This window comes from Daphnia pulex, chromosome 9, assembly GCF_021134715.1.
Source record: "Daphnia pulex isolate KAP4 chromosome 9, ASM2113471v1".
NCBI classification, from domain to species: Eukaryota; Metazoa; Arthropoda; class Branchiopoda; order Diplostraca; family Daphniidae; genus Daphnia; species Daphnia pulex.
Genome location: NC_060025.1, coordinates 1,612,579 through 1,638,291, shown reverse-complemented (window position 1 = coordinate 1,638,291; position 25,713 = coordinate 1,612,579). Strand labels below are relative to the sequence as shown.

The 25,713-nt window shown below is 39.7% G+C and overlaps 6 protein-coding genes, 2 long non-coding RNA genes and 2 other non-coding genes across 10 annotated transcripts; 2 read left to right on the top strand and 8 right to left on the bottom strand.

Annotated features, from left to right (window-relative positions):
- The first annotated feature begins 143 nt into the window (after window positions 1-143).
- On the top strand, window positions 144-1,729 carry LOC124202273 (extensin-2-like). Its single transcript, XM_046598581.1, has 3 exons — window positions 144-195; window positions 261-586; window positions 698-1,729. The coding sequence occupies exons 2-3, from the start codon at window positions 583-585 to the stop codon at window positions 1,609-1,611; spliced, it is 918 nt and encodes a 305-aa protein (XP_046454537.1). The 5' UTR covers window positions 144-195; window positions 261-582; the 3' UTR covers window positions 1,612-1,729.
- A 1,929-nt stretch (window positions 1,730-3,658) lies between these two features.
- Window positions 3,659-4,164, bottom strand: LOC124202263. The gene is made up of 3 exons (XR_006878025.1): window positions 3,953-4,164; window positions 3,762-3,874; window positions 3,659-3,696 (listed from the first exon to the last, which is right to left on the bottom strand). It is a non-coding gene; the product is annotated as an uncharacterized LOC124202263 (long non-coding RNA).
- An 81-nt stretch (window positions 4,165-4,245) lies between these two features.
- Window positions 4,246-4,760, top strand: LOC124202264. Its single transcript, XR_006878026.1, has 3 exons — window positions 4,246-4,359; window positions 4,425-4,655; window positions 4,721-4,760. It is a non-coding gene; the product is annotated as an uncharacterized LOC124202264 (long non-coding RNA).
- Window positions 4,761-6,680: 1,920 nt separating this feature from the next.
- LOC124202262 (extensin-2-like) lies at window positions 6,681-10,723 on the bottom strand. The gene is made up of 4 exons (XM_046598566.1): window positions 10,572-10,723; window positions 8,215-8,369; window positions 7,824-8,149; window positions 6,681-7,712 (listed from the first exon to the last, which is right to left on the bottom strand). The coding sequence occupies exons 3-4, from the start codon at window positions 7,825-7,827 to the stop codon at window positions 6,799-6,801; spliced, it is 918 nt and encodes a 305-aa protein (XP_046454522.1). The 5' UTR covers window positions 7,828-8,149; window positions 8,215-8,369; window positions 10,572-10,723; the 3' UTR covers window positions 6,681-6,798.
- Window positions 9,484-9,555, bottom strand: Trnap-cgg. Its single transcript has one exon. It is a non-coding gene; the product is annotated as a tRNA-Pro (tRNA).
- Window positions 10,017-10,088, bottom strand: Trnap-agg. The gene has a single exon. It is a non-coding gene; the product is annotated as a tRNA-Pro (tRNA).
- A 1,023-nt stretch (window positions 10,724-11,746) lies between the features above and the next one.
- Window positions 11,747-14,374, bottom strand: LOC124202255 (glucose dehydrogenase [FAD, quinone]-like). Its single transcript, XM_046598558.1, has 5 exons — window positions 14,132-14,374; window positions 13,780-14,015; window positions 13,387-13,667; window positions 12,147-13,282; window positions 11,747-12,077 (listed from the first exon to the last, which is right to left on the bottom strand). Exons 1-5 carry the CDS (start codon window positions 14,264-14,266, stop codon window positions 12,006-12,008), a joined length of 1,860 nt encoding a protein of 619 aa, XP_046454514.1. The 5' UTR covers window positions 14,267-14,374; the 3' UTR covers window positions 11,747-12,005.
- A 660-nt stretch (window positions 14,375-15,034) lies between these two features.
- On the bottom strand, window positions 15,035-18,487 carry LOC124202254 (ATP-dependent DNA/RNA helicase DHX36-like). The gene is made up of 4 exons (XM_046598557.1): window positions 18,335-18,487; window positions 16,860-18,258; window positions 16,594-16,793; window positions 15,035-16,519 (listed from the first exon to the last, which is right to left on the bottom strand). The coding sequence occupies exons 2-4, from the start codon at window positions 18,253-18,255 to the stop codon at window positions 15,149-15,151; spliced, it is 2,967 nt and encodes a 988-aa protein (XP_046454513.1). The 5' UTR covers window positions 18,256-18,258; window positions 18,335-18,487; the 3' UTR covers window positions 15,035-15,148.
- A 283-nt stretch (window positions 18,488-18,770) lies between these two features.
- Window positions 18,771-23,426, bottom strand: LOC124202253 (kinesin-like protein KIF14). Its single transcript, XM_046598556.1, has 11 exons — window positions 23,335-23,426; window positions 23,104-23,268; window positions 22,308-23,033; window positions 22,086-22,245; window positions 21,804-22,008; window positions 21,610-21,739; window positions 21,239-21,553; window positions 20,851-21,165; window positions 20,451-20,777; window positions 19,657-20,391; window positions 18,771-19,582 (listed from the first exon to the last, which is right to left on the bottom strand). Exons 3-11 carry the CDS (start codon window positions 23,022-23,024, stop codon window positions 18,836-18,838), a joined length of 3,651 nt encoding a protein of 1,216 aa, XP_046454512.1. The 5' UTR covers window positions 23,025-23,033; window positions 23,104-23,268; window positions 23,335-23,426; the 3' UTR covers window positions 18,771-18,835.
- A 23-nt stretch (window positions 23,427-23,449) lies between these two features.
- LOC124202256 (aarF domain-containing protein kinase 1-like) lies at window positions 23,450-25,711 on the bottom strand. The gene is made up of 9 exons (XM_046598559.1): window positions 25,557-25,711; window positions 25,406-25,495; window positions 25,100-25,303; window positions 24,869-25,027; window positions 24,648-24,806; window positions 24,392-24,590; window positions 24,252-24,319; window positions 23,949-24,182; window positions 23,450-23,885 (listed from the first exon to the last, which is right to left on the bottom strand). The coding sequence occupies exons 1-9, from the start codon at window positions 25,680-25,682 to the stop codon at window positions 23,592-23,594; spliced, it is 1,533 nt and encodes a 510-aa protein (XP_046454515.1). The 5' UTR covers window positions 25,683-25,711; the 3' UTR covers window positions 23,450-23,591.
- Between the last annotated feature and the right edge of the window lie 2 nt (window positions 25,712-25,713).

Here is a 25,713-nt window from a genome sequence, read left to right as displayed (position 1 = left end):
TTTTAACCATAGCCAATAATCGTTTTATTCTTTTAAACAGATTTGGAAACACAAAGGTTATTAATTTCGTTTTTGTGGTCAATGGAGTGTACTTTGGTTACCAGTTGAAGGTCGCGGGGAACATTACGTAAAACTGTCAATGCGGTGGTGTAGAGGTTGGGTGAGAACTGGACGTGCTGCATCATTATCAAGCAGGTACAAAAGCCGCAAGCCCGCAAGGCTCAGCCATTTGGTATTCATTTTGATTTTGGTTTTTGTAGACCCATCCCCAGCAACGTCAACCTAATAAAGAAGGAAAGGCCAGTTTGCATTTCCTTCATTTTCGAAGGTCACGGAGATCATTTCGTAAAACGTGCCATGTGACGGCGGAGAGGTTGGGTGAGAACGACACGTGTAACATCATTATCAAGCAGGTACAAAAGCCGCAAGGCTTAAGAGAGGGGTCAGGGTGAGAAAAAGTCCTATAAAAGGAGAGAGAAGAGACGATAGAAATCAGTCGAGTGAGCATCTCCGACACGGCAACAACTGCAGCGCTTTATTTGTCACCAACTGCCTTCTTCATCACATTATCAATTCGTAATCATGGGTAAATATTCTGTTTATTTTTACATGAAGTTTTATATCAATTGCTATTTTTTTCTGTGTGTTAATATGCCAGTAATTGTTGAATAATAGTGTTCTATTATGTACTGTCTAGTTAACTATGGAGTCGTGCTGCTGTTTGGTTTCGTGTCGTTGATGGCTGGGTCGACCACTGGTGTACCGATGTCTCCTGGGTATGGCGGGTACCAAAGCACAACCTACGTTGCTCCAGCTTACTACACCGAGGCTCTCAAGTACTACACTACCAAGGCACCGGAGTACTACACGACTACGTATGTTGCCCCAGCCTATTACACCGAGGCTTCCAATTATTACTCAGCTCCCAGCTACTACACCGAGGCTCCAACTTATTACACCACCAAAGCGGCTGAATACTACACCGAGACGACCAAGTACTTCACCACCAAGGCTCCAGAGTATTACACCACAACTTATGCTGCCCCGAGCTACTATACCGAAGCCCCGAAGTATTACTCTGCCCCGAGCTACATCACCAAAGAGCCCGAGTACTACACCAAGGCTCCGGAGTACTACACGACTACGTATGCAGCACCAGGATACTACGCCGAGGCTCCCAAGTACTACCCCACCAAGTCACCAGAGTACTACCCGACTACGTATGCCCCAACTTACTACACCGATGCTCCCAAGTACTACTCTGCACTCAGCTACTACACCGAGGCTCCAGTTTACTACACCACAACCTTCGCTCCAGCTAGCTACTACACCGAAGCCACCAAGTACTACACCGAAAAGGCCGAATATTACACAACCACGTACGCTGCCCCAGTTTACTACACCGAGGAACTCAAGTATTACTCTGCTCCAAGCTACTACCAAACCGAGGCTCCTGTTTACTACACCAAGGTCCCTGAGTATTTCACTACAACCTACGCTGCCCCCAGCTACTACACTGAAGCTCCTAATTACTACACTACTAAGGCACCTGAGTATTACACCGCAACCTACGCTTCTCCAGTGTACTACAAGGAGGCTCCTAAATACTAGAACCGGAATTTCTGTTTTATTTGTTGGTGTTCAGATTTGTCGGTCATATATTTTAATAGTTACTAGTCACTGGGAATTGTTGATCTTTAATGGGAAATAAATTTTTTAATGCGGGTAATCATCTTGTACGACTTATCTTACCTATCTTACCACCTTCATTCCTTTTAACATTGCGAAGTGATCTGATTGTTTTGGAACTTTCCTATTTTCACATGTCCAGTTGCTGTGCAAAAGGACATATCCTGATGCTTGAACGAATTTCATATCAGGGTAAGTTGCGTAAATATTAGATCTGTTTCGGTAGCTAAGTTGGCGTAACAAAGATGTTCATGGAAGATATTGTGTTCGGTTTCTCATAGAAGTTTATTGAAGAATTTGGGAAATGATCAGTCACTTGACTCGCACTTGAATATAACTTATGTAAAACTTCAGGGTTGTAAGAAATATGCAGGTGTTAAACATATTTATAAGACACAGCAAACAGAAATTTTAAAAGGAATTGCTTTATTTTCCCACCTCCACCCACAATTCCACCACATTTTACAGTCACATACATACATACACTTAAGTTAACCCGTTGGCTGCCACGCCATACAACCCGTAGGTTGTTCTCTACTCTCTACGCGCCATGTCTGAAGGATCCATGACCAAGGTGGGACTTGCCATTACTGACAAGTCCGGGGTGACAGGGGAAGATGGAATGCACGCTATTAGGAGGCCTCTAGGAGGCCCGTGCTAAGGAGGTAGGGGGGAACAAAGGCGTGACAGTCAACGGGTTAACTAACACAAACGAAAACATTACCAACAACAAATGATGATCCTCGCTGACATTTTGGAGATACCGGCGAAGTTTTGGAGTCCATCTTCTCGACGTTTCCTCTGAACGACCTGAATAAAGAGAAAACAATCTTATTAAGTGACATGCCAATAAAAGTTAGATTATACAGATAGAAACAATAATCAGGTTTTTAAGCTCAAAGATTTAAAGATGCAATTTTATTAACTTAAAACCAAGCTTGCAATATTGAGAACTGTAAATAGAACAAAGCTCACTTGCTATTTTTTTTAAAAAATTCCGGAAGTAAACCGGAAGTAACCACAGCGCCTCAACCATTGAGCTGTCGTCAAATTAAACCACATATTCGTGATCTCCATGAAATTTGGGGTCGATTAGGTGTGGTTTAAACGAAATCCAAAATTTGGCCAAAATCGAGAATTTTCCTGAACTATAGTTCAGGAAAATTTTCAAAACCGGAAGTACGAAAACGTACAAAAAAATACATGAACTTTACTACAAATTTGTCGAGGATCACGAATTTGTGGTTCTTTTGTGCGTCAGATCAATATTTACTAAACTACTGACAGAAATGAGAAAACCGGAAGTAAAAAAAAAAACACATTTTTAAAAATCTAACAAGTGAGCTTTGTTGGGGGAGTAGTTATCGTTAGTTATCACTAAATATTTCAACAAAATAACTGCCAATAAATGTTTAAAAAGATGTGCAAAGTAACTGAAACTGACTGTTTTGACAGCTGACAATTATCAAAAAGCCATCTAGCGTTAGAAAAAAAGAAACGTCCAAGTAAAACTTCGTTTAAGCGTAAGAAGGGCCTGATTTTGGAAACTATTACACAGACAGAGTCTAACGCAACTAGACTATTGGTAGATAACCTACGAAGATAAGTCAATTGTTGGGTACCTGGGCATAATCCGTGGTGAGTGACTGCAGGTGTGTCACAGCAACTGAAGTGAACTAACTCGCCAGTGAAGCAGCAATGAAGCACTGAAGCAGTGAAGCTGGATGAGCGTACGTCTTGAAAATAAGGATGGAGCAGAACGTTGGTGGAAGTCCCTCTTCTGTCATGGACAAAATCCACCATTCAATTGCTCAAGGATGTCCGTGGGGATCTTGCCTGCTCTGTAAAAAAAAATGTGTTGCAATGAAAATATAAAAATTAAAAAAGCATATTAATCTTTACCTTTTCTAAGAAGCACACTGAAAGTTCATGATGAAAAAATGGTAAAAATGGAATTCACAGCAACCAACAGCATTACTCCATCATGTTGAGATAAATTTCCTGATGCTAAAGAAATTGTCATGAGGTATTGTAACTTAGCTTGGTGATAGGTGGTAAAAATTGATGCTTACCTTTATCATATGGGTGATGAATTTAGTAAAGCATTTGACTTTCATCAAGCAGATCCGGTACATGTGCATACACATTGCAGGTTATTCACTTCACATGCTTCATGTCTCTGAAACTGTGGGCATGGGACAAGGAAATTCTCTATGTTATTTACAAATTTACACAAATTTACCTATAAAAAATAAAACTCTACCTAGCTGGGTTGCCTTCTAAACAGAAGCAGAAACAGCCATTACAACAAACATGGTGTTGCAGGTTACACCACCAAAATTGTGAGATTCAGAAAAGTCCTATGCTTCATGAACAAGAATAACTATGTTACATGAAAATCAAAAAGTAAAGTATTTGAAATCACAGGAATATACGTATTAATTAGCTACAATTTGTTTCGCCTTTTCGACTCGTTTCATGATGTAACAACAACAAGGGCGACACCAGCGACATCTAGTAATGAGTTTTAAATCTTTTGATAGTTGCACAATTACTACTTGTTGTTCCTATGTCATGAAACGAGACGAAATGGGCGAAACAAAACAAATCGCTGCTAATTATACTTATATTCCTGTGATTTCAAATACCAAATGGAACTTCGTATCTTATGTAGGTTTATCTTGACCTAGTTTCCTTATTTTTCTATTATACCAACTTATTTCTTCAAATTTTAGATGCATACTTGCATAGCTACTGTCAGCTGCCAGTCATTCCAACAAGTTGACTTAGCGCTCAGTCACTTTCCATCTATTAGATCCTCATACTGCCCAAAGCCTAAAACTCCTGTTTGAAGCCCACATAGAGTGGAATACAAATGTAAGGAGATAAGGTATTTTCCCACTACTGCAACCACACCAACCACACTACGTCAAATGTGTTACTAAATTATATCCCAAATGATAAAGGTAAGCATCAATATAACTTTTCACCACGCTACTGCAATACTTCATGAAAATTTCTTTATCGTCAGGAAATTTATCCCACCTGAGGAGTAATACTGTTGGTTGCTGTGAATTCCATTTTTACCATTTTTTCATCGTGAACATTTCACTGTGCTTCTTAGAAAAGGTAAAGATTAATATGCTTTTTTAATTTTTATATTTTCATTGCAACACATTTTTTTTACAGAGCAGGCAAGATCCCCACGGACATCCTTGAGCAATTGAATGGTGGATTTTGTCCATGACAGAAGAGGGACTTCCACCAACGTTCTGCTCCATCCTTATTTTCAAGACGTACGCTCATCCAGCTTCACTGCTTCAGTGCTTCATTGCTGCTTCACTGGCGAGTTAGTTCACTTCAGTTGCTGTGACACACCTGCAGTCACTCACCACGGATTATGCCCAGGTACCCAACAATTGACTTATCTTCGTAGGTTATCTACCAATAGTCTAGTTGCGTTAGACTCTGTCTGTGTAATAGTTTCCAAAATCAGGCCCTTCTTACGCTTAAACGAAGTTTTACTTGGACGTTTCTTTTTTTCTAACGCTAGATGGCTTTTTGATAATTGTCAGCTGTCAAAACAGTCAGTTTCAGTTACTTTGCACATCTTTTTAAACATTTATTGGCAGTTATTTTGTTGAAATATTTAGTGATAACTAACGATAACTACTCCCCCAACAAAGCTCACTTGTTAGATTTTTAAAAATGTGTTTTTTTTTTTTACTTCCGGTTTTCTCATTTCTGTCAGTAGTTTAGTAAATATTGATCTGACGCACAAAAGAACCACAAATTCGTGATCCTCGACAAATTTGTAGTAAAGTTCATGTATTTTTTTGTACGTTTTCGTACTTCCGGTTTTGAAAATTTTCCTGAACTATAGTTCAGGAAAATTCTCGATTTTGGCCAAATTTTGGATTTCGTTTAAACCACACCTAATCGACCCCAAATTTCATGGAGATCACGAATATGTGGTTTAATTTGACGACAGCTCAATGGTTGAGGCGCTGTGGTTACTTCCGGTTTACTTCCGGAATTTTTTAAAAAAAATAGCAAGTGAGCTTTGTTCTATTTACAGTTCTCAATATTGCAAGCTTGGTTTTAAGTTAATAAAATTGCATCTTTAAATCTTTGAGCTTAAAAACCTGATTATTGTTTCTATCTGTATAATCTAACTTTTATTGGCATGTCACTTAATAAGATTGTTTTCTCTTTATTCAGGTCGTTCAGAGGAAACGTCGAGAAGATGGACTCCAAAACTTCGCCGGTATCTCCAAAATGTCAGCGAGGATCATCATTTGTTGTTGGTAATGTTTTCGTTTGTGTTAGTTAACCCGTTGACTGTCACGCCTTTGTTCCCCCCTACCTCCTTAGCACGGGCCTCCTAGAGGCCTCCTAATAGCGTGCATTCCATCTTCCCCTGTCACCCCGGACTTGTCAGTAATGGCAAGTCCCACCTTGGTCATGGATCCTTCAGACATGGCGCGTAGAGAGTAGAGAACAACCTACGGGTTGTATGGCGTGGCAGCCAACGGGTTAACTTAAGTGTATGTATGTATGTGACTGTAAAATGTGGTGGAATTGTGGGTGGAGGTGGGAAAATAAAGCAATTCCTTTTAAAATTTCTGTTTGCTGTGTCTTATAAATATGTTTAACACCTGCATATTTCTTACAACCCTGAAGTTTTACATAAGTTATATTCAAGTGCGAGTCAAGTGACTGATCATTTCCCAAATTCTTCAATAAACTTCTATGAGAAACCGAACACAATATCTTCCATGAACATCTTTGTTACGCCAACTTAGCTACCGAAACAGATCTAATATTTACGCAACTTACCCTGATATGAAATTCGTTCAAGCATCAGGATATGTCCTTTTGCACAGCAACTGGACATGTGAAAATAGGAAAGTTCCAAAACAATCAGATCACTTCGCAATGTTAAAAGGAATGAAGGTGGTAAGATAGGTAAGATAAGTCGTACAAGATGATTACCCGCATTAAAAAATTTATTTCCCATTAAAGATCAACAATTCCCAGTGACTAGTAACTATTAAAATATATGACCGACAAATCTGAACACCAACAAATAAAACAGAAATTCCGGTTCTAGTATTTAGGAGCCTCCTTGTAGTACACTGGAGAAGCGTAGGTTGCGGTGTAATACTCAGGTGCCTTAGTAGTGTAGTAATTAGGAGCTTCAGTGTAGTAGCTGGGGGCAGCGTAGGTTGTAGTGAAATACTCAGGGACCTTGGTGTAGTAAACAGGAGCCTCGGTTTGGTAGTAGCTTGGAGCAGAGTAATACTTGAGTTCCTCGGTGTAGTAAACTGGGGCAGCGTACGTGGTTGTGTAATATTCGGCCTTTTCGGTGTAGTACTTGGTGGCTTCGGTGTAGTAGCTAGCTGGAGCGAAGGTTGTGGTGTAGTAAACTGGAGCCTCGGTGTAGTAGCTGAGTGCAGAGTAGTACTTGGGAGCATCGGTGTAGTAAGTTGGGGCATACGTAGTCGGGTAGTACTCTGGTGACTTGGTGGGGTAGTACTTGGGAGCCTCGGCGTAGTATCCTGGTGCTGCATACGTAGTCGTGTAGTACTCCGGAGCCTTGGTGTAGTACTCGGGCTCTTTGGTGATGTAGCTCGGGGCAGAGTAATACTTCGGGGCTTCGGTATAGTAGCTCGGGGCAGCATAAGTTGTGGTGTAATACTCTGGAGCCTTGGTGGTGAAGTACTTGGTCGTCTCGGTGTAGTATTCAGCCGCTTTGGTGGTGTAATAAGTTGGAGCCTCGGTGTAGTAGCTGGGAGCTGAGTAATAATTGGAAGCCTCGGTGTAATAGGCTGGGGCAACATACGTAGTCGTGTAGTACTCCGGTGCCTTGGTAGTGTAGTACTTGAGAGCCTCGGTGTAGTAAGCTGGAGCAACGTAGGTTGTGCTTTGGTACCCGCCATACCCAGGAGACATCGGTACACCAGTGGTCGACCCAGCCATCAACGACACGAAACCAAACAGCAGCACGACTCCATAGTTAACTAGACAGTACATAATAGAACACTATTATTCAACAATTACTGGCATATTAACACACAGAAAAAAATAGCAATTGATATAAAACTTCATGTAAAAATAAACAGAATATTTACCCATGATTACGAATTGATAATGTGATGAAGAAGGCAGTTGGTGACAAATAAAGCGCTGCAGTTGTTGCCGTGTCGGAGATGCTCACTCGACTGATTTCTATCGTCTCTTCTCTCTCCTTTTATAGGACTTTTTCTCACCCTGACCCCTCTCTTAAGCCTTGCGGCTTTTGTACCTGCTTGATAATGATGTTACACGTGTCGTTCTCACCCAACCTCTCCGCCGTCACATGGCACGTTTTACGAAATGATCTCCGTGACCTTCGAAAATGAAGGAAATGCAAACTGGCCTTTCCTTCTTTATTAGGTTGACGTTGCTGGGGATGGGTCTACAAAAACCAAAATCAAAATGAATACCAAATGGCTGAGCCTTGCGGGCTTGCGGCTTTTGTACCTGCTTGATAATGATGCAGCACGTCCAGTTCTCACCCAACCTCTACACCACCGCATTGACAGTTTTACGTAATGTTCCCCGCGACCTTCAACTGGTAACCAAAGTACACTCCATTGACCACAAAAACGAAATTAATAACCTTTGTGTTTCCAAATCTGTTTAAAAGAATAAAACGATTATTGGCTATGGTTAAAAAAAATATTCCCTATGATTGCTTAAGGACTTCGATATAATAGAGGATATGTATTCAAATCTCTTTTCAGCTCTTCTCCTCTTTCGTGTCCACCTTCTTTCGCCCATCACATTTATGTCGCTCCTCAGCAGTTGAAAGCACATCAACACGAACGAGCAGTAAAACTGGGCCAGAACCATGATTTACAATCGAGTTTCATTTCACTCTTTTACAACAATTTTGGTTATGGTGAGAAACAAGGTGAGGAATCATTTGTCACATTTGCGTACCAAGCCAAGATATAAAAAAGCAGTTGGCGTCTTTCGATATCACTCAAAACGAAATGTTATAAATGAATAAATTTGAGATCGCGACATTGGATCAGTCGACACTCATAACCCCACAGAACCTACAACTCTAGATGCTTATCAAAAGTTTAGGAAAGCAATAGGAAAGCGTTTTGGATGATAAAAATCATTGAGGAAGCGACGTCACTCTGATTGGTCACGTTATATACAGCTGACTGCTGACCCCACCTCACTAGCACCCAACCAACCCAACGCAAAAAACAACAACCTCGTTGAAGCCGACAAGGAACAAATTTAATAGCGAATGAAGTTTACGTTACACCTTAGTTTACACAAAATGAAAATTTCGACTGACAGAAGAAATGGGATTCCAATAAGTAGCTCGAAATTTCTCTATCTGATAAAGAAAACAAATTATGCGGTTTTTCAAAAACGTGATAGCTGTTTTACATCGCATGTGGGTTTTGCAACAAACAGATCGCTTAAATAATAATTGTACGGCCCAAAATTACATCGAAAGCTTCTTATTTAAACAATTACAACAAATCCCCTAAACCAACTTAAGGTAAATGTTTATTTACTGTTTTATTTTAAAAAGCCCTCAGCAGCTGTCTTCATCAGCAACCGGGCATTATTCGTGACTGTCTTGTCTGTACAACAAGGCCAGATCTTATAACAACTATTAGGTCGAATCAACTAGGATTGCAAAGAAGCCCAAGACAGTATATAAATGATTGAAGAATGTCGAAAATGCAAAACGTTTTTTTTACTACAAAAATGTAGCATATAGGGCTCGACCGGGAATTGAACCCGGGACCTCTCGCACCCGAAGCGAGAATCATACCCCTAGACCATCGAGCCGTACATCAACAGCAAGATTACGTCTTGTGGTACAGTTTGAAGTTCTTGTACCATACAAACACAGACAGGTGTTCTACCTACGATGTAATGATTGGCCCAAATTCTGGGGACAATACAGACATTAGGTCTATCGTTTTTTCCAGAGAGAAAGCAGAGGAAATCAAAAAGACGAAAATCTTAAATACTGGTGACAAGTATCTTGAAAGTTGAAGCCAGTAGGTAGACCTACGGACGATTGTGTTAAATTATCGTAAAAGTGGTTCGTTATTCCCCGACAGTAGAAGCTAATAATGTAAAATAGCAGAAAGGTCCCTGAATGATTGAAGAAAGGAAGCGTTAAAAAGTTTACGACGGTATCTCATGTGACGCTCAAACGATTAAGTTAAATGACCCGGCTATCGACAGCTGATTTCAATGTTTAGTTAAAACGTGATACAATAGAAATTTAAGAAATACAATTTGGGCTCGACCGGGATTTGAACCCGGGACCTCTCGCACCCTAAGCGAGAATCATACCCCTAGACCATCGAGCCGATACAAAGCCCCATTGAAAATAACTGTTAATCAAAATCACTGAAGAAGATTAAAAAGAATTTTAGATTAAGCAACGATATAAATATCTTGAATAAAATCCGAAGACTTGCAACTACTAATACGAAAATATTGAACATAAACGTAACAAAATGTAATTCCCACTGTTTGCTGTTTGCATATGTTCACTTGCAACTTTCCCTGAAAATAGTAGGCCAACTTTCCCTCGTCTATGCTTTCAGCTATAAACGACCTAAATTTACATGCATTGCTTCCTGACTTCTATGGTCTTAAAGGGATCTAACCGGTATCTCGGTAAAATTTGCCTCAAACAAAGTGCAAGAAGAAAAAATATGGCTTGATACGTCACTGCTTCTCCAGGGTGTAGAAATGGATTCGATTGATGCAAAACAAAAGTATTGAATGGAAAGCCACACCAATTCAATCATTGAAACGATGTGAACATAAACAGAAAGTGTACATACCAAGATGTTATTCGGAAATGGGTGGTACACCAGCATCAGCATCAGCCAGCATCAGATGTCCTATGAAATCTAACCATTTGGGCTGATAACACTTCTTGGGGCTGTGGTCAATCAAATAATCCATGGAGTCTTCAACAGCTCTGAGATGGGAGTATAACTGAGAGAAAAATATTGGCTTACTGATTGCACTATGAATGTCTCCCGCAATATTTGCAAATCCACACACATACATACGGTTAATAGAGCCTCGACGACATACTGCCGCTTCAAAAAGAAGTTTATAACGAACGATGTTTAACTACCAACTGTCTTACAATTCTGGACTGCTCCCCAAACACAAGTAGTGAAGCAACTGCCTGATCAAGATGCCAATTTCAATATCGTTGATAGCCATAATCTTTCTCGTTTGCGATTCCAAGAGTTTCGATTAGAACATAACAGTAAAGACAGGACCGCAACGTGACGCAGTTGTTGAAGAAAATGTGCCTAGTTTGCTGGAGATCTTCAAATCGTCGATAACGTAATGGCCTAATGGCTTCGTTTCCAATCAACTTCAGTTTTCACTTTTCAGCACATTCGAATCTAATTGTTTTACGCTTTGTTACCTTGATCTGTTTGATAAATCTGTTACTATTAGCGCCATCATAAGTAACTGAATCTTGAATCTCGACTGACGACAAAAGATGTGTAAACGGAAAAATCTATTGCGAACATTCTCCCTGTAACAACGAATGAGAAGCCATGACTAAACCCACACGTTTTGAACGGACCAGTCAACAAACAAATTTTAATAGAAACATTTGTACTTACACAAACCAAAACACCACTGCTACCAACGCTTACTCGCGTAACTGATTAATCAAAATCTCAAAAAGCTTGTGTACAATATTTAGTGTAGGTATTTAGTAAGTATCCTATGTTTTTTCTCGACTAATTCAGTGGCGGTTCTACTCAACCCAACTGTTCTCAAAGGACCACCGAGCCCGGCCACCCCAACGAGGCAATGGCGGCCATTTGTATTTTACATGTTGCCAAATTGATAGACTTTTGATCTAAATAATTTGAATTGACTTTGAAAACTGAAAAGTGATGTAGAAAAGAAAGTAACAATTAAAATGGTAATAATATAACATAAGAAACAGAAACCTGAAGAATCAAAGAATATTTTCAAATTATTCAGTGTTTATTAAGAAGTTTATTTGATGAACTGCAAACAAACAATAAATTGCACCTAATTAGTTTTCCATAAATACTAAATCCTTTTGTTTTGTCTTGATCTCTAAGTCTATATCTTATAAGGATACTTGACAGTAGATGAGATGAGTTTTGAGCAAATAAACGAGATAAACACAAAAAAGATGCACACATATAATTTAGAGATTTACACTATTCCACTGCTATCCCAGTTTTTGTTTGTATATGAATCCACAAATACTATATGTTTTGACTTGCGATATTCAACCAAAAAGATTTGATCAAATCAGCACCTTTCTCACCTACCATAATCTGCAATGAAATTCAAACTCATTAATAGTAAGCAATACTAAATTTGAATCGAATCAACAATTTATTTACCGCTGGAGCGTTGGTGTTGCCGGAAGGTACGTTGGGCATGATGGAACAATCGACGACTCGCAAATTGTGAACACCGTATACTCTGAGTTCAGGATCGACGACGGCCGTCGGGTCTCCGATTGGACCCATTTTGGCAGTTCCGGTCGGATGATAAATAGTGGCTGAATAATGGCGGATAAAACAAGCCCAGTATTCGTCTTCCCAAAGCGGTAAATGTTCACAGCCGGGGAAAGGTTGTGTCCAAAATTTGGAACCAAATTTTTTGAATGCGGCAGTCTCACCTAGTGCCAAACCAATTTTCACCCCTTCGATAAGGACCCGAACATCTTGATCATCGACTAAGTAATTGGGGAAAATCAGCGGCTTGTCGTAAGGATCAGCGGATGCCAGTCGGATGTACCCGACGGATTTCGGTCTCAGCAACATGGGGATAACGTACCACGTGTCATGATAGGCAATGGGAGCATAGTATCTATCCCAAACAAAATCCGTGACACCGTGAACTCGACGAATTTGAACTCCTCCGTCAGCGGCAGGTGTTCCAGACACGAAATGAAATTCGATATCCGGCCAGTCGTCGCTGTGATTGGCGTATTTGGTGTTGACCCAGGCCAGTCCCTCGACACCACCCGGAACCGTCAACGGGCCCGAATCGAACAAGGCGTAGCGTAAAATGCTGGGCAGGTTTTCGAAGCGACTCTGAACCATAGAAACGGGCTGTTCCAAGGTGAAAACCATGCCGGCAGCGGCAATGTGATCTTGCAGATTGTCTCCGACACGCAAGTTCGCGATGACGGGAATATTTAACTCTTTCAAATGTTCAGCAGGGCCAATTCCACTTAACATGAGAATTTGCGGGGTGTTTACGGAACCAGCAGATAAAACAATTTCTTTTGTAGCCTGGATGATGTAGATTTTCCCTTTGCGTTCGAATTTGACAGCGTAGGCTTGACGAGTTCCAGGATCAATCAGAATTTGCATGACGTGTGAATGCATTGCGATGTGAAGGTTTTCTCGCATTCGCGCGGGACGCAAAAACGCTTTGGCAGTAGAGCACCTCGATCCGCGCCGGATTGTTGCTTGGGCTAACATAAAACCCGTTTGGTAAGCTCCGTTACCATCACGATTTTCGTAACCTGACAAAGAAAAATGTTATTGAACAAGTATTCCCGTGGCCCTCAGTTTAATAAGGGAAATTAAACTTATCACTTTGAATAGTTCAAAAATAAATGTTGCGTACCCAATTCTATACCGCCTTCTATGAAAGCAGTTGCTAATGGAGTTTTATAAGGTGGTTCCTGTACAGTAAGATAACCGCCAACTCCGTGGTAGGGCGATTCGGCTAGATAAGGATTTCGATTATCTTCAGATTTAATGAAATAAGGCAGGACGTCATCGTATCCCCATCCGTAATTTCCCATTTGCTTCCAACTGTCGTAATCCCGCCGGTTACCACGTACGTAGAGCATGTAGTTGAGAACCGATGTTCCTCCTAGGACTTTTCCACGAGGCCAGGAACATCTTATGACACACAACACTTGAATTATAGCATCTACTTAAACAAACCTATTGTTTGACAGGTTAGGATATACCTGACAAACTGAAAATTTATGTAAAAGACAAAGGTATCTACTTTTTGTCGTTGAAACCAAGACAGGCAGTTGGTTGAGGTTCTGTCTTATACTGCCAGTCTATATCAGATAGCTGCAAATAGGCAGCCAAGACCGGCACATCTGATATTGTTGGTTCGTCACCACCAGCTTCCAAGAGTAAGATGTTCCAATTAGGTTGCTCACTCAGTCGATTAGCAACAACAGCTCCAGCTGAGCCTGATCCAATTACTATGAAATCGTAGAATTTGTGAATGACCTGTAAGACATAGGACAAATGAAGCAAGTAACATTTTAGGAGAAAATTAAATATACTGCAGAAAAAACTGAAAAAATCTACTCATTTCCGATAAAACACATGTTTCTTCTACATACCTTAACATCATAAGGTCGTCCTTCCGGATCTTTTTTGTCATATTGGTAGAAAGATATAGTTGCTACCAACAACGGTAGAAACCACAAACCAGCTGTAGTAGCTGCTGCTGTTGCGACTGGGGCTATCAAAGACATGTCTTCCTAAATCTGTTCAAATAAGGTAAGATTCATATCTAACATCCGACTACTTTGACGACTCTGACACATTTGTTGTATGTTGTTGTCTATCAAGAACTAAAGGGGTGTTACTAAACACTTGATGACGTTATTTCCTTAGACTCCATGCGGAACATTTTACAACTAAAATTTAAAAATCAAATTTTCAACAAACCAAAAATAGAGATTAAAGACTCACTGTTAAAGCAAATAACTGTGCAAGAGAAATTTTCTGCATGCAGCATCCAGAGAAAAATCTAACACGACCAGAAGATAAGATTGAACAAAAGACACTGAACTAAAGTCCTGAACTCTAGGGTTGGTTGTCAAAAAAAATTCAACGATTGAAAAGGGAGACATCTATATAGTTGTTGATAATCGCTAATTAACGTAATTACCAACCAGTTTGGGCAATTGGGGATTACCCAAAAAGTCAGCCTTGAACTCGCTAATCCCACACATTGGGCAGCAATCTCTTCCAGTGAAATTGATCGATATTTGACAGCATCGTCCTGCGCTGATCGTTTCTCAATTAATACCTCAATTACGTCATCTCATTTCTTTGATTGATTAAACGATTATTTAAAAATCATTAAATTGAGTTTTCCTTTTTACTGCCACTTGCATCGACTACTCCTATTTAACCGGCTTCTTTGAATGATGAGTTTGATTCCTTTTAAAATAATTCCCGTTGAGAAATCATTCTGAGCTTTAAATCAACGGGTGTGAAAAATGAAGGCATGAAGCAATAGGCTTGCATGTACTCAATTTCAAAATAATGGCGACGCTTATTCACACATAATCTGTTTAATTGTTAATTTCAAACAGAACGGTTATTAAGCTGAAACAAGAAACACAGTTCTACCACACGCGACTGTAACCTGCTTCCTCTTTGGTCAACATTAACAAACCAGTCTCTTCATCTAACGACACTGATGTAGCAGTGGTGAACTGAATAATTGCTCGCAAAAGTGCAGAGTCCATGGAATCAGGTGACCAGTCCGTAGCTCCGGGATGCGAAACACGATGGCAGAGATAGTTTTCCCAACACAACCGAAGAGACTGAGTTTTTTCCAACGCCAAACTATCCCACTTGAATCGGAAACCATTGCTGTTAATTTTGCCATTTTTCTTTCCTAAAAGTTGCTCACCTCCAAAGAACAGAACGGCTAACGGGGGAACTACAGAACAATCATGAAGATAAACGGAGGTACTTTTAACTTTGTCGTAATAGCACAACCAAGTCGATTTAGCGAAATCGGTGTTGTAATTGATCGATCGGGGATGAATAAGGACCGGGCCATCCTCTGTTGTCATCACTTTAAAAGCGGAAGTAGGACTTTTTGAAGAATTGCGTTTGGGCAAGTTACGACTATGGACTGCTACGTTTGCCACATTGGGGAAAAGGCCGGCGCAAAGTACAGCAAGAACAAGACAATCGTTTTTAGAGTTTACGTTAGCAGCAGGATCACTAAGGGAGACACTGGTCACAAACTGGCGTTCGTGTAAATCACGACAAAACTGATCCATCATGTTTGAAAGCATTGACATGGTGCTAGTGCTTAGAAAGTTCTCGATGCAGTACGCCTTGGCAGCGGCATAACCTTCGTTCTGAGCTGCTCGAAATTGACGCATCACTTTAGCAATTAACAGGTGATCGGAGAATAATTTGTCGCCTAGAACCTTCTTTCTCTTTCGGTAATTTTCTTCTTGATGCAAAGGCACCACAAACGGATCTTTAAAATTCAACGCAGCGGCGATCGACAGTATGGGCTCAAGGCATCCGAAAATGGCTCCAAGTAATATTAGTTTGCCGGTGCGGGGATCGGTGGGCAGCTGAGCAAGATGAAAACCTAATGGAGTAAGACACTCGGCGTCATCTAGGGCCCCAAGTTCGTGAAGAAGTTCAAGACTGATTTTAACAGTGCAGTCGTCAGGCGGTTCGGGTACTTTGCGAAGGAAATCTTCCACCCGACCAAGTTTGAGGATTTTTACTCGTAGTATGAGCTCTTCTAACCGCGTCCTCTTGATTTCTGGTATAGGATGAGGAGGGAAAGTCGACTCACGTCCACGGCTGTATAGTTTATAGCAAATTCCCGGTTTAGTTCGACCAGCGCGCCCTTTGCGTTGGGAACCGTTAGCCAAAGTAATCCATTCGGAATTGAGCGTATTCAATTTCGTTTGCGGATCAAAATTTGGTAGTTTAGCTTTTCCGCAATCGATAACATACACCTGAATGCAAACAAATAACGATGAATGCAAAACGATCATATTTTTACAAGAAAATAATAAAGTAATCTACTCACGACATCGTCGATTGTAAGGCTTGTTTCGGCAATATTGGTGGATAGAATTAATTTTCTAACTCCACGGGGTGGTTTATCGAAGACCAGGCGCTGGTTAAAGGTAGGCAACATGGAGTGCAGGGTAAAGATCAAGAACTTTCTGCTGGAGAATTGTCGGTCGTTAAGCAACAGTTTGTTCAAACTTTTTATCTGCTCCCAGCCTATATTTCGATTTCAATTTAATTAATTCAGATAAATATTTTTATTAGACATTTAACTGAAATTACCAGGGAAAAAGATCAGGATCGCTCCGTCAGCTTCCCGCGCACAAATATGTTTGAGCAGTGCCATGATCAATATTTCAGGAGCCTCTTCAGATTCGCGCTTCCGTAATGATTTAAACACGTGGAGCGGGTAGCTGTGTTTGGCCTCCATTTCTTCTATCAATGGGATCATAAGTTGGTTGTATTCAAGGTCCAATTGATTTGATTGAGCATCCGATCCGCTTTTGCTGCGAGTAGAACGAAATCGATAGTCTAATTCGCTGAGAATATCTTCCAAGTAAAAAACTTGCACTGGGAAATTCCTTCCGGAAATATTGAGCACTGGACAATTATTAAAGTACGTTGACAAAAGGTCCGAATTAATGGTGGCACTCATAAGAATCACACGTAGTTTGGGGCGCTTGGGAAGTAGATCGCGTACGATGGTCAGAATGAAGTCGGTCAATAAGTCTCTTTCATGGACTTCATCTAGTAAGATGTGGGAGTAGTTTTCTAACAATGGATCGGATATCAGAAGCTGGACTAAAATTCCGGTCGTGCAGAATAGAATGGATCCTCTTTCTCGAGGGTAAAGGCGTTCCAGACGTATCTGGTATCCAACGGAGCTTGTTGAATCGCCACAGGTTTCATTGCGTTCTTCAGCAACTCGACGAGCAACAGATATTGCTGCCAATCGCCTCGGCTGAGTACATATAGCGTGAAAAGTTGATCCACTTCCTGATTCAATGGCCTCGTCTAGCAGAAATTGTCCAATCTGAGTGGTCTTTCCACACCCAGTTTCACCACAGATAACTACAACTTGATTGTCTCTCACAGTGTTCAGAACATCTTCTTTTCGGCTCCAAGCAGGTAGTGTTACTCTTGTTGCCAACATCTGTTGAAATTCTTCATTTGAGTCTTTTAACAAGAATTCTTCCAACAGCTTTTTATCCAGATTAGGGATACTGGCAAGGACACTATTAATCTTATTTTTGTTTTCACTCGCAGTAGAAACTTCATTCCCTTGCAGAATTTCCAGGAATTTTCTTTTAAATGAACTGTCGTTTAATGATTCATATTTAATTCTCCAATCTGCATCACTCCTGACATCTGTGACTGGTACACAGTTTTCGAAGAATCCTTCAAACTTTTGATTTGCTGGCTGGGACACTTCAATCATTGATTTCTTATTTTCCTTTTGGTTAGTTTTTGTTTTGGCAGCATCCCACAAACCTTTGGCTTTTCCATCAAGCTGTTTCTTAGGTTTTTCTTCTTTTTTCTTCCTGACATTCTGTCTTATGATTTTCAAGTTTCCTAGTGTGCTCTCTCTCCCACTTTCTTTTGGCAATGATCTTCTTCCCAGATGATCAGAAGAAGCCACTGGACTAATGTCTTTTTCTGCAATATGTTTCATCTCCATTTCCTATTTTAATTCAAATTGAATGATCAATTATCCTTAAATTTAAAGCACCAGTAAGCAAATTTTAAGGAAAACTTACAAAGGGTTACAAGTTTGTCACATATTAGCTGTTAATATGATTTGTTTATCTTCAGATTCCTCAAATATCAAGAAGAGAAATGAATAGGTGTAAACATAGCAGAGGATAGCAGACAACAGTAAACGCACGTCACGTGACCGTATTTTTGTTCCCATGACAACAATTTTAAAATTGCTTTGCCAAATGTAAATGTAAATGTTAAAAAAAAACTCAATAATTCATATGAAATTGAGATTAAATATAATTTTAATTAAGAAAACTGAGCAATAGACAAAAAAAAATGCACAATGCAAATAGTAGAAATGAAATTGGGAAAGAATGTTTTTAGCGGGGTAAATTTGAATACAAAGGCAAGTTTCGAATTAGACGTGCAATAAATTCTATATATTAAATAAAGGAACTGATGTATAATAAAGGAACGAATTTTACCGTGAACTCAGATTACAGTGTTTAGGATTATTTCAGAAAAACACAACATTTACACTAATGACTTTTAGTTATCTAAACGTTCCTTGTTTCAGAATTAGTTTTGGGTGGTGGAGTGACGAGCATTTGTGGTGGAACTGGGCTGTAATGTAAATCCCGGCCTTTTTGTAACAACGTCTTTCTTTTTCTGTTACCCACACATCTATGAACAGTTAAGGTATAGTATGACAGCTCACACAAGAATGGGGACTCGGAAGTGACACCCATTAAATTCGAGTACTCGATGGCCATCGAATTCAATGCGGCCGCACACACTTTTACTTGAGTTAGCACTTGATTTTTTAAATGTCCAAACAAATGCTCGATGGTTTTTCCCAGACGTAGTAAAAGATCTACGCGTTGATGAAATTTCAAATGTAAATCACGAAGCTGCATATCTCCGGAAGCGAAAGAATCCTGGGCGTCCTCAGTAGTGGGCCTCAGTTCCTCAAGGAGGCCAATAACGTGATGGACGCTATTGTAGCATGCATTCGTAACGGAACATCCATTATTAGTAAGGCTGGGATTGGGCGATGTATGCTCTGGTAGCTGTTCAATTTTAAGACGAATTTCTTCGGCTAGAACGATGATGGACTCGTGCACTTTCTTGTGAGCTGAAGTGAAGCCGGTTAAAGCAGTAGCGGGCGACAAAAAATCCAAATAAGTAGCTTCAGTGCAAAATACCACAGATAGTTCGCAGTACACGACAAGAATGCTATTGAAAGCATTTTTTGAAAGAGGTATCCATTCCATAAAAAGACCAGAAGAGTCTAATGCGACGCCCTAAAACAGTCAATAATAATGAAACAATAAGTTAGAACCGATTAGGAATAATGGCGAATAATTTACAAGCTTACCTGTATCACAAATTCTAGCGCGTTTTGCAGTCTCTTTCTGGATTCACTGGTAGTTTTTAACCAACCGTTTCGCAAACTCGAAATAACTTCTCTCTTAGTGAACATAAAATCCACTAATCCTTCGAAAATGGATAGGAGAGATTTCGAGTTCACAGTGAGTCCAATGGCAAAAGTCGCACTGCGATCAGGGTGATCCAAAAAGGACTGAATGGAAGAGGCCATGCCACAAAAAGTCGAAATCAAGCATTCGGAAACAGAAAGCTCTTGAATTAATTTCCAACATGCAGCGCCCACTTCCGCGTTGGAATCAGTTTGTGATGGAGGAAACAAAGATGAGCGCCTTGGAGATTTGGGGCTGAATTTTCTCCCATCAGGTGAAATTATACTGCTGTCATTAAGAGTTCTCAACAAATCTTGGAGTTTGGCTCGAGTTCTTGGGGCGAAAAACGACGAAGCATCATTTTCCTGGTACCAGACGTCACCAGTGTCAAAAATCGCTTCGGTTGGAAAATTATTCGATTCTTCCGCCGCTACTCGCAGTGTGTTCAAACGTTGTCTCATTTGATCGAAGTCCCAATACATTACGAGCCCTTTGTTTTGATCTTGAACGCAGACGGCAGAATTTAAGTCTTCGTTAATGGCTTCTTTGCGGGAAAAAATATAAGGTTGCTGAAACCGTCGACAAATGGCATTGGCTTCGTTTAACATCGACTGGATAACGAATGCAGACTCTTTCTACAGTACAAAATAAAATTAGAAAAACAAAAATCAATATTTCGTGATAAATGTAATACTTGAAAGTTGTTTGGAGGCTGTTCTAACTGTCTTTGTGTGTCTTGAAGCAGCAACTCAATCTCTTCCCAATTATTCGACTGTGTTACGGATGGGAGAGGAGGAGAACTAATTTTCTGCCACGCTTGTAAACCTTGAGTGATGGATGCAATCTCGTTTTCGTAGAAATGTCGACGGGCTAAAATTTCGGAAGTTGCTTCTTGTCGAAATGTTTTAATTTCCGATAGCATCTGTTGACGTGCCTCTTCTTGAGCCTCCTTTATCGCGACTTCTAAAGTCTTTTCTTGGACTTCTCGAAGTTCGTGATACGAAGTTTCAAAGTCCACAACCTTATGGCGAAAAACAATTTTACGTAAAGTAATAGCCTAATAGGCCAAACAAAATTTGAAATAATTAAGTTACCTCATTTTCCACGTTGTTCTCATTAAATTGAGAATCTCTAGGATTATGCAAATGGAAGAAATGGCTTCCACCAATTACAACCCGATCTCCGTGTCTTAGTAGGATTTCGGATTGGCCAACAAGCTGTCCGTTCACATAAGTCTCGGCGTTCGCAAAGATCTTCAAGTCGGTAGAATACTCGATGCAGCAGTGGTTGTTTTCAATGGTCATCCCAGTCAGTTGAATAGAAGGGGATTCGTTTGAGCAAACCATAGGACCAACCCAATTTTGTCCTGGGCATAACGGGAAAAACATGGTTTGGGACAACAAAGGATCCTACATTTTGGACAGATTATCAAATTGTTATTACCAACGCACGCAAATGGTACGTAAGGTTAAATGTGTGTACCTGGTTAACGTTAACTAAATAGGGCTGCTGAGGATCAGACACAGTTGAAAGGCCAAGATTTGCTAGAGCTTCCTCTGCTTCAGCTCGCCTCAATTCTGCCTGGGCCACTTTTTCTTTCCAAGCAGAATCTTTTTTACTTTCAACCTCTGTCAAAAGAGTCTTGAGATAGCGGGCTTCATTTTCAAGCTCTCTAACACGTGAAGGAGATTGGTCCATGTTGTGGGTCGCTACAATTGATGACCTAACCGATGAATCATCATTCAGACAAGGTTTGGGATCCTCGCAGATCCTTGCAGTATTGACGATTTTACTAGCCTGTTAAAAAAAAATGAGATACTGCGCTAAAGATAAATTAAACTTCCGACTTGTACCAAGCATGAATATCGCAAAGTGGACAGCGTTGATTCAACATGAGCAGCCCTTGGACTGACGGTTGCCAGCATCGCAGTTTTGGAATTGCCACCCAAACTTTCCTTCAACAACCACGTCAAGACTGACTCTCTACGTGATTCAATTAGAATTAATTTGAAAAATCCAAAGAATAAACTACGATGAAAACATTTACCTGTAAGGCGCAAAGTTTTTCTCAGCTAAAGCAGTGATGACTTTCCCAAGCGTGAATAAGGAAAGATTGATAGCTAGACTTTCTTCACGTCTAACACCAGTTGATGAAGTGGAAGCAAGTCTTTCACTACCAGCCAAATCGATGAAATTTATACGACTGTGCTTATCAACTACGTGCGGTCGCCCGTCGATTATTTCTTGGAAACCTACAGATTTTAAATAAAATTGGTACGCATTAAATAAAAACAGGTTTAAACATAAAATTCTATTGAAAAGAGCTTACGTTGCCACAGAAAAATAGTGAAGATGACGTGAGAACGGGAGCTGCGCTTGTTTTGAGAAGTGGACGCTACAACTCGTTTTCGATTGCCAACAGCGAGCCAACGTTGCACTTCTTCAAGCGATGTAACCAGACACTTGGTAAGATTGACCACGTAAGGACCCTGTATATTGAACGAATGAAAATATAAAATTGAAAATAAGGGCAACGTTATTTCGTCCTTACGTTTTTTGGATGTTCTCGAACAGACAAGTTTCCTCCTGTTGAGCACAAAAGATCCTGGATTTGCTCCTTGTAGATTTCAAAATAACTGATCTGAATCTCGATGGAGAGACTCACAGAAGTTTCGGCATAGTTTTTGGCCAGATCTTCGACGTGGATAAAAAAGTCTTGGCAAAAACGAGGGATAATGCCGGACGCATCGGCAAGTTCACTTTTGCTACCAATTTTCCCCATCATACTGTAGCTCTTGCCAGAACCTGTTTGCCCATAGGCAAACAAACAAGTGTTGAATCCTTGGAAAGCTTGTGATAGTAATGGTTTAGCCAAGTATTCGTAAACTTCTCTTTGTTGCTGATGTTTGTTCTGGGCAACAGCTGAGATAGAATCAGATGAGAAACATTGATCACATGTGAAAAAATGAGTTTCTCCTATGCTTGTTAAAAGTTTTATGTTGTTTCCATCAACAACGATGACAGGTTCTTCTTTTTCAGCCTCTTCTTTTGTGCTTTTGGGTCGAAGTCTCACAGCAACTTTTATACAACTGTTGAAACTTGGCTGCACTTTCGTCTTCTTTTTTCTTTCCTTACTTGGATCAATCTTTGATGCTCCTGCTGAAGCAACTTTCTGTTTAGTCCCAGTCAACTTTGGCTTTGATGATGTTGGTAACTTATTGAGGCTGGTTGACTTGGGACTTTTGGACCTTGATGCAGAATTTAACATTTTGATATTCTGCAAACAATTAAAAATCGATGTTTGAGTTCAGTTGAATTCAGAAATAATACAAATAATAATAGTGTACTTATTAGTTGATGTCGGAAGTTCGGAACTACGTCGAAATACGAAATGATATCATTGGCGTCTTCATAATGCAGCAATACTTTCCTTGCAGCACAGCACAATTATTTCTCAAACCTCCTGTGTCTCAATCACAACATTCCACAATACAAAGTCCAGTAACGACAGGCTACGGAAAATTCAAAAAGACTGATAACAAGCGCCCCACTACATGTAAACAGACTGGTTCACTTACAGGGTTGTCTATTCTTGAAATTGTGATGGCAGAAAGTGTAAATCGAGGAACCGGACTTCCGGAGGAACAATGAACAAATGAAAAATAAAATGCGGGAAGGATTACAGAAAACTCGTTGAATTAAAAGAAAATGTACTTAGGTTCTCAAATTATAATTCATCAAAAATACATGATAATACTGTCCTAATCAGACTCCGTTGAATGAATTGCACGACAAAATTGTTCCTAACTTAATTGTTATTCAATAATAAGTAAAATTAGCTTGAATCATGTGCCCACCAAGCAGCCCACCATAAAAGAAGCTCATAAGCAGTTATTTTAAAATGAGCTACGTAGTGAGACATGACAACGTGCAATTTAGAAAGAAAGGTGCTGCACTGGGAATACTCTTTGAGGTAATGGGCGTTAGCACATGATCTCGACATAGTAACAAAACTGGTTATGTTATCTCTGACGCCAAGGGTACTATTTAGTCCCCTTAGTAAATCATTTGTCTTGAAAACCAGCAGCATCTCACGAGGGACTCGATGAAGCACCTCTATAATCTCAGCCTGAAATCATTAAAAATAAGATATAACATTAATTTACTGCAAATAAATAAATGAATAACCCACCACATATTTGGACGCATCATCTTTGATTTCTTTTTCCTCTTCTGAGGTTTTCTTTCTCTGATCTATTCCACCAAGGATCGCATTCCACGAACGGCCAGAAACCATGCACGCAAAGATACCGTGCAATTCTTTAACGCCAAGTTTCTCTGATACCTCTTCAATTTCGTGAACGTTTGAACGTATAATCGACATCCAGAGCTTAGCATAATTTTCTCTAAACTCTGTAGGTAATTGCTGAATAAAAAATAAAACAATTTTAAAGGAACCGAAAATAAGTATCAGGAAGAAACCAGAAGAACTCACTGCATAAAGGCCGTGATCAAGCAAATGAATAAGAAGTTTTCCTTGTTTAAGTTCGATTTTTAAATTTCCTAAAAATAAAGTTTGAATATGTTAATAGACGTGAAATTCCTTAACATTTGAATTTATTAAAATGAACTGACCTGGATGAGGATCGCAATGGACATATCCGTGGAGGAAAATCATATCGGAATATAATTTCGTGATTTTTTGTGAAATTTCTTTTTTAAATGGTTCAAATTCTGTTTTCTTCTCTTGTCCTAGCACGCCGATTTCAAAACCTTCACAATATTCCATGGTCAAAACTCTAGAAGTAGAAAGATCCCAATAGACTTTCGGTATCTGTATAATAATTTGGTCAGAGAACACAGCTAAAATTTAAATTATGAATGATAGTACATGGAGCCAAGGTAAGTGTTTCATCAGCCCTGCAGTTTTTTCAGCATTTTCTCCCTCCATTACAAAATTCAATTCACAAGGCAAATTTATTTTAGTTTCCTTAACAAGCCATTCAAGTTTTAAATCAGGGAAGACCCAGGATGCTAAGTTTACCAATATCTGTGAAAAAAAAAAGGAATGAGAAACAATAAATTAAGAAGTGATATGGTATCATTTAATACCTCCATAGATTTCATGTCAATTGTAGAATAAGCTTTGACTAAAGGATGCTGTACTTTGACAGCTACCACTGTTCCATCATTTAACTCAGCTTTATGGACTTGAGCAAGTGAGGCTGTACCTATTGGAGTTTTTTCAATAGTTCGGAAGACTGTTGAGGGCTAGGCAAGAATATAGAATTTAGTAAAGAGTATAATAGCTAGCTCAAATTCAGCAGTCAAAGCAGTACACACCTCACACTTAAGGTCCTCTTTAATGACATTTAACACATCTTCAAAAGAAGATTGAGGTGCTTGGCTGTGAAGGACTTTCATTGTACTAACATATTCAAAGGGAAGCAAATAATCGAGAGCCCCAAGATGCTGACCTACTTTGATGAATGCTCCTCCATTTGTCTCACACAATTTAAGCAAACGCTGTGCTGATCTTAAATGAACCTGAAGGTAAAGAATAACAAATTCTTACATAAAATTCTTATAAATAGATACCAGTAGTATTAATTTAAATAAATTTGTGGGTGCATTACTGAATTTACATACCTCACTTCTTGCTTTAGCATATTCTGCAGAGGCCAAATCAATTGTTTTGGAATACAGTGATCGGTTATAATCCACCATAATTCCTCCCACCTTTGAATTAAATTTAAGAGTTGAATGAGATGGGAAAACTAAATATTATCTTGGTTCTTACTGCGACAGCGGTTCTTCCAAAACGTAAAGCACCGATATAACCATCACGAATCTCTTTGCCATAATAGGCACCTATTGATACACTCACTAAAGCAACTCCAACTTTAATAATCCGTTTTCTTTGCATTTTTAAATAAATAAAAATTATATAATATATA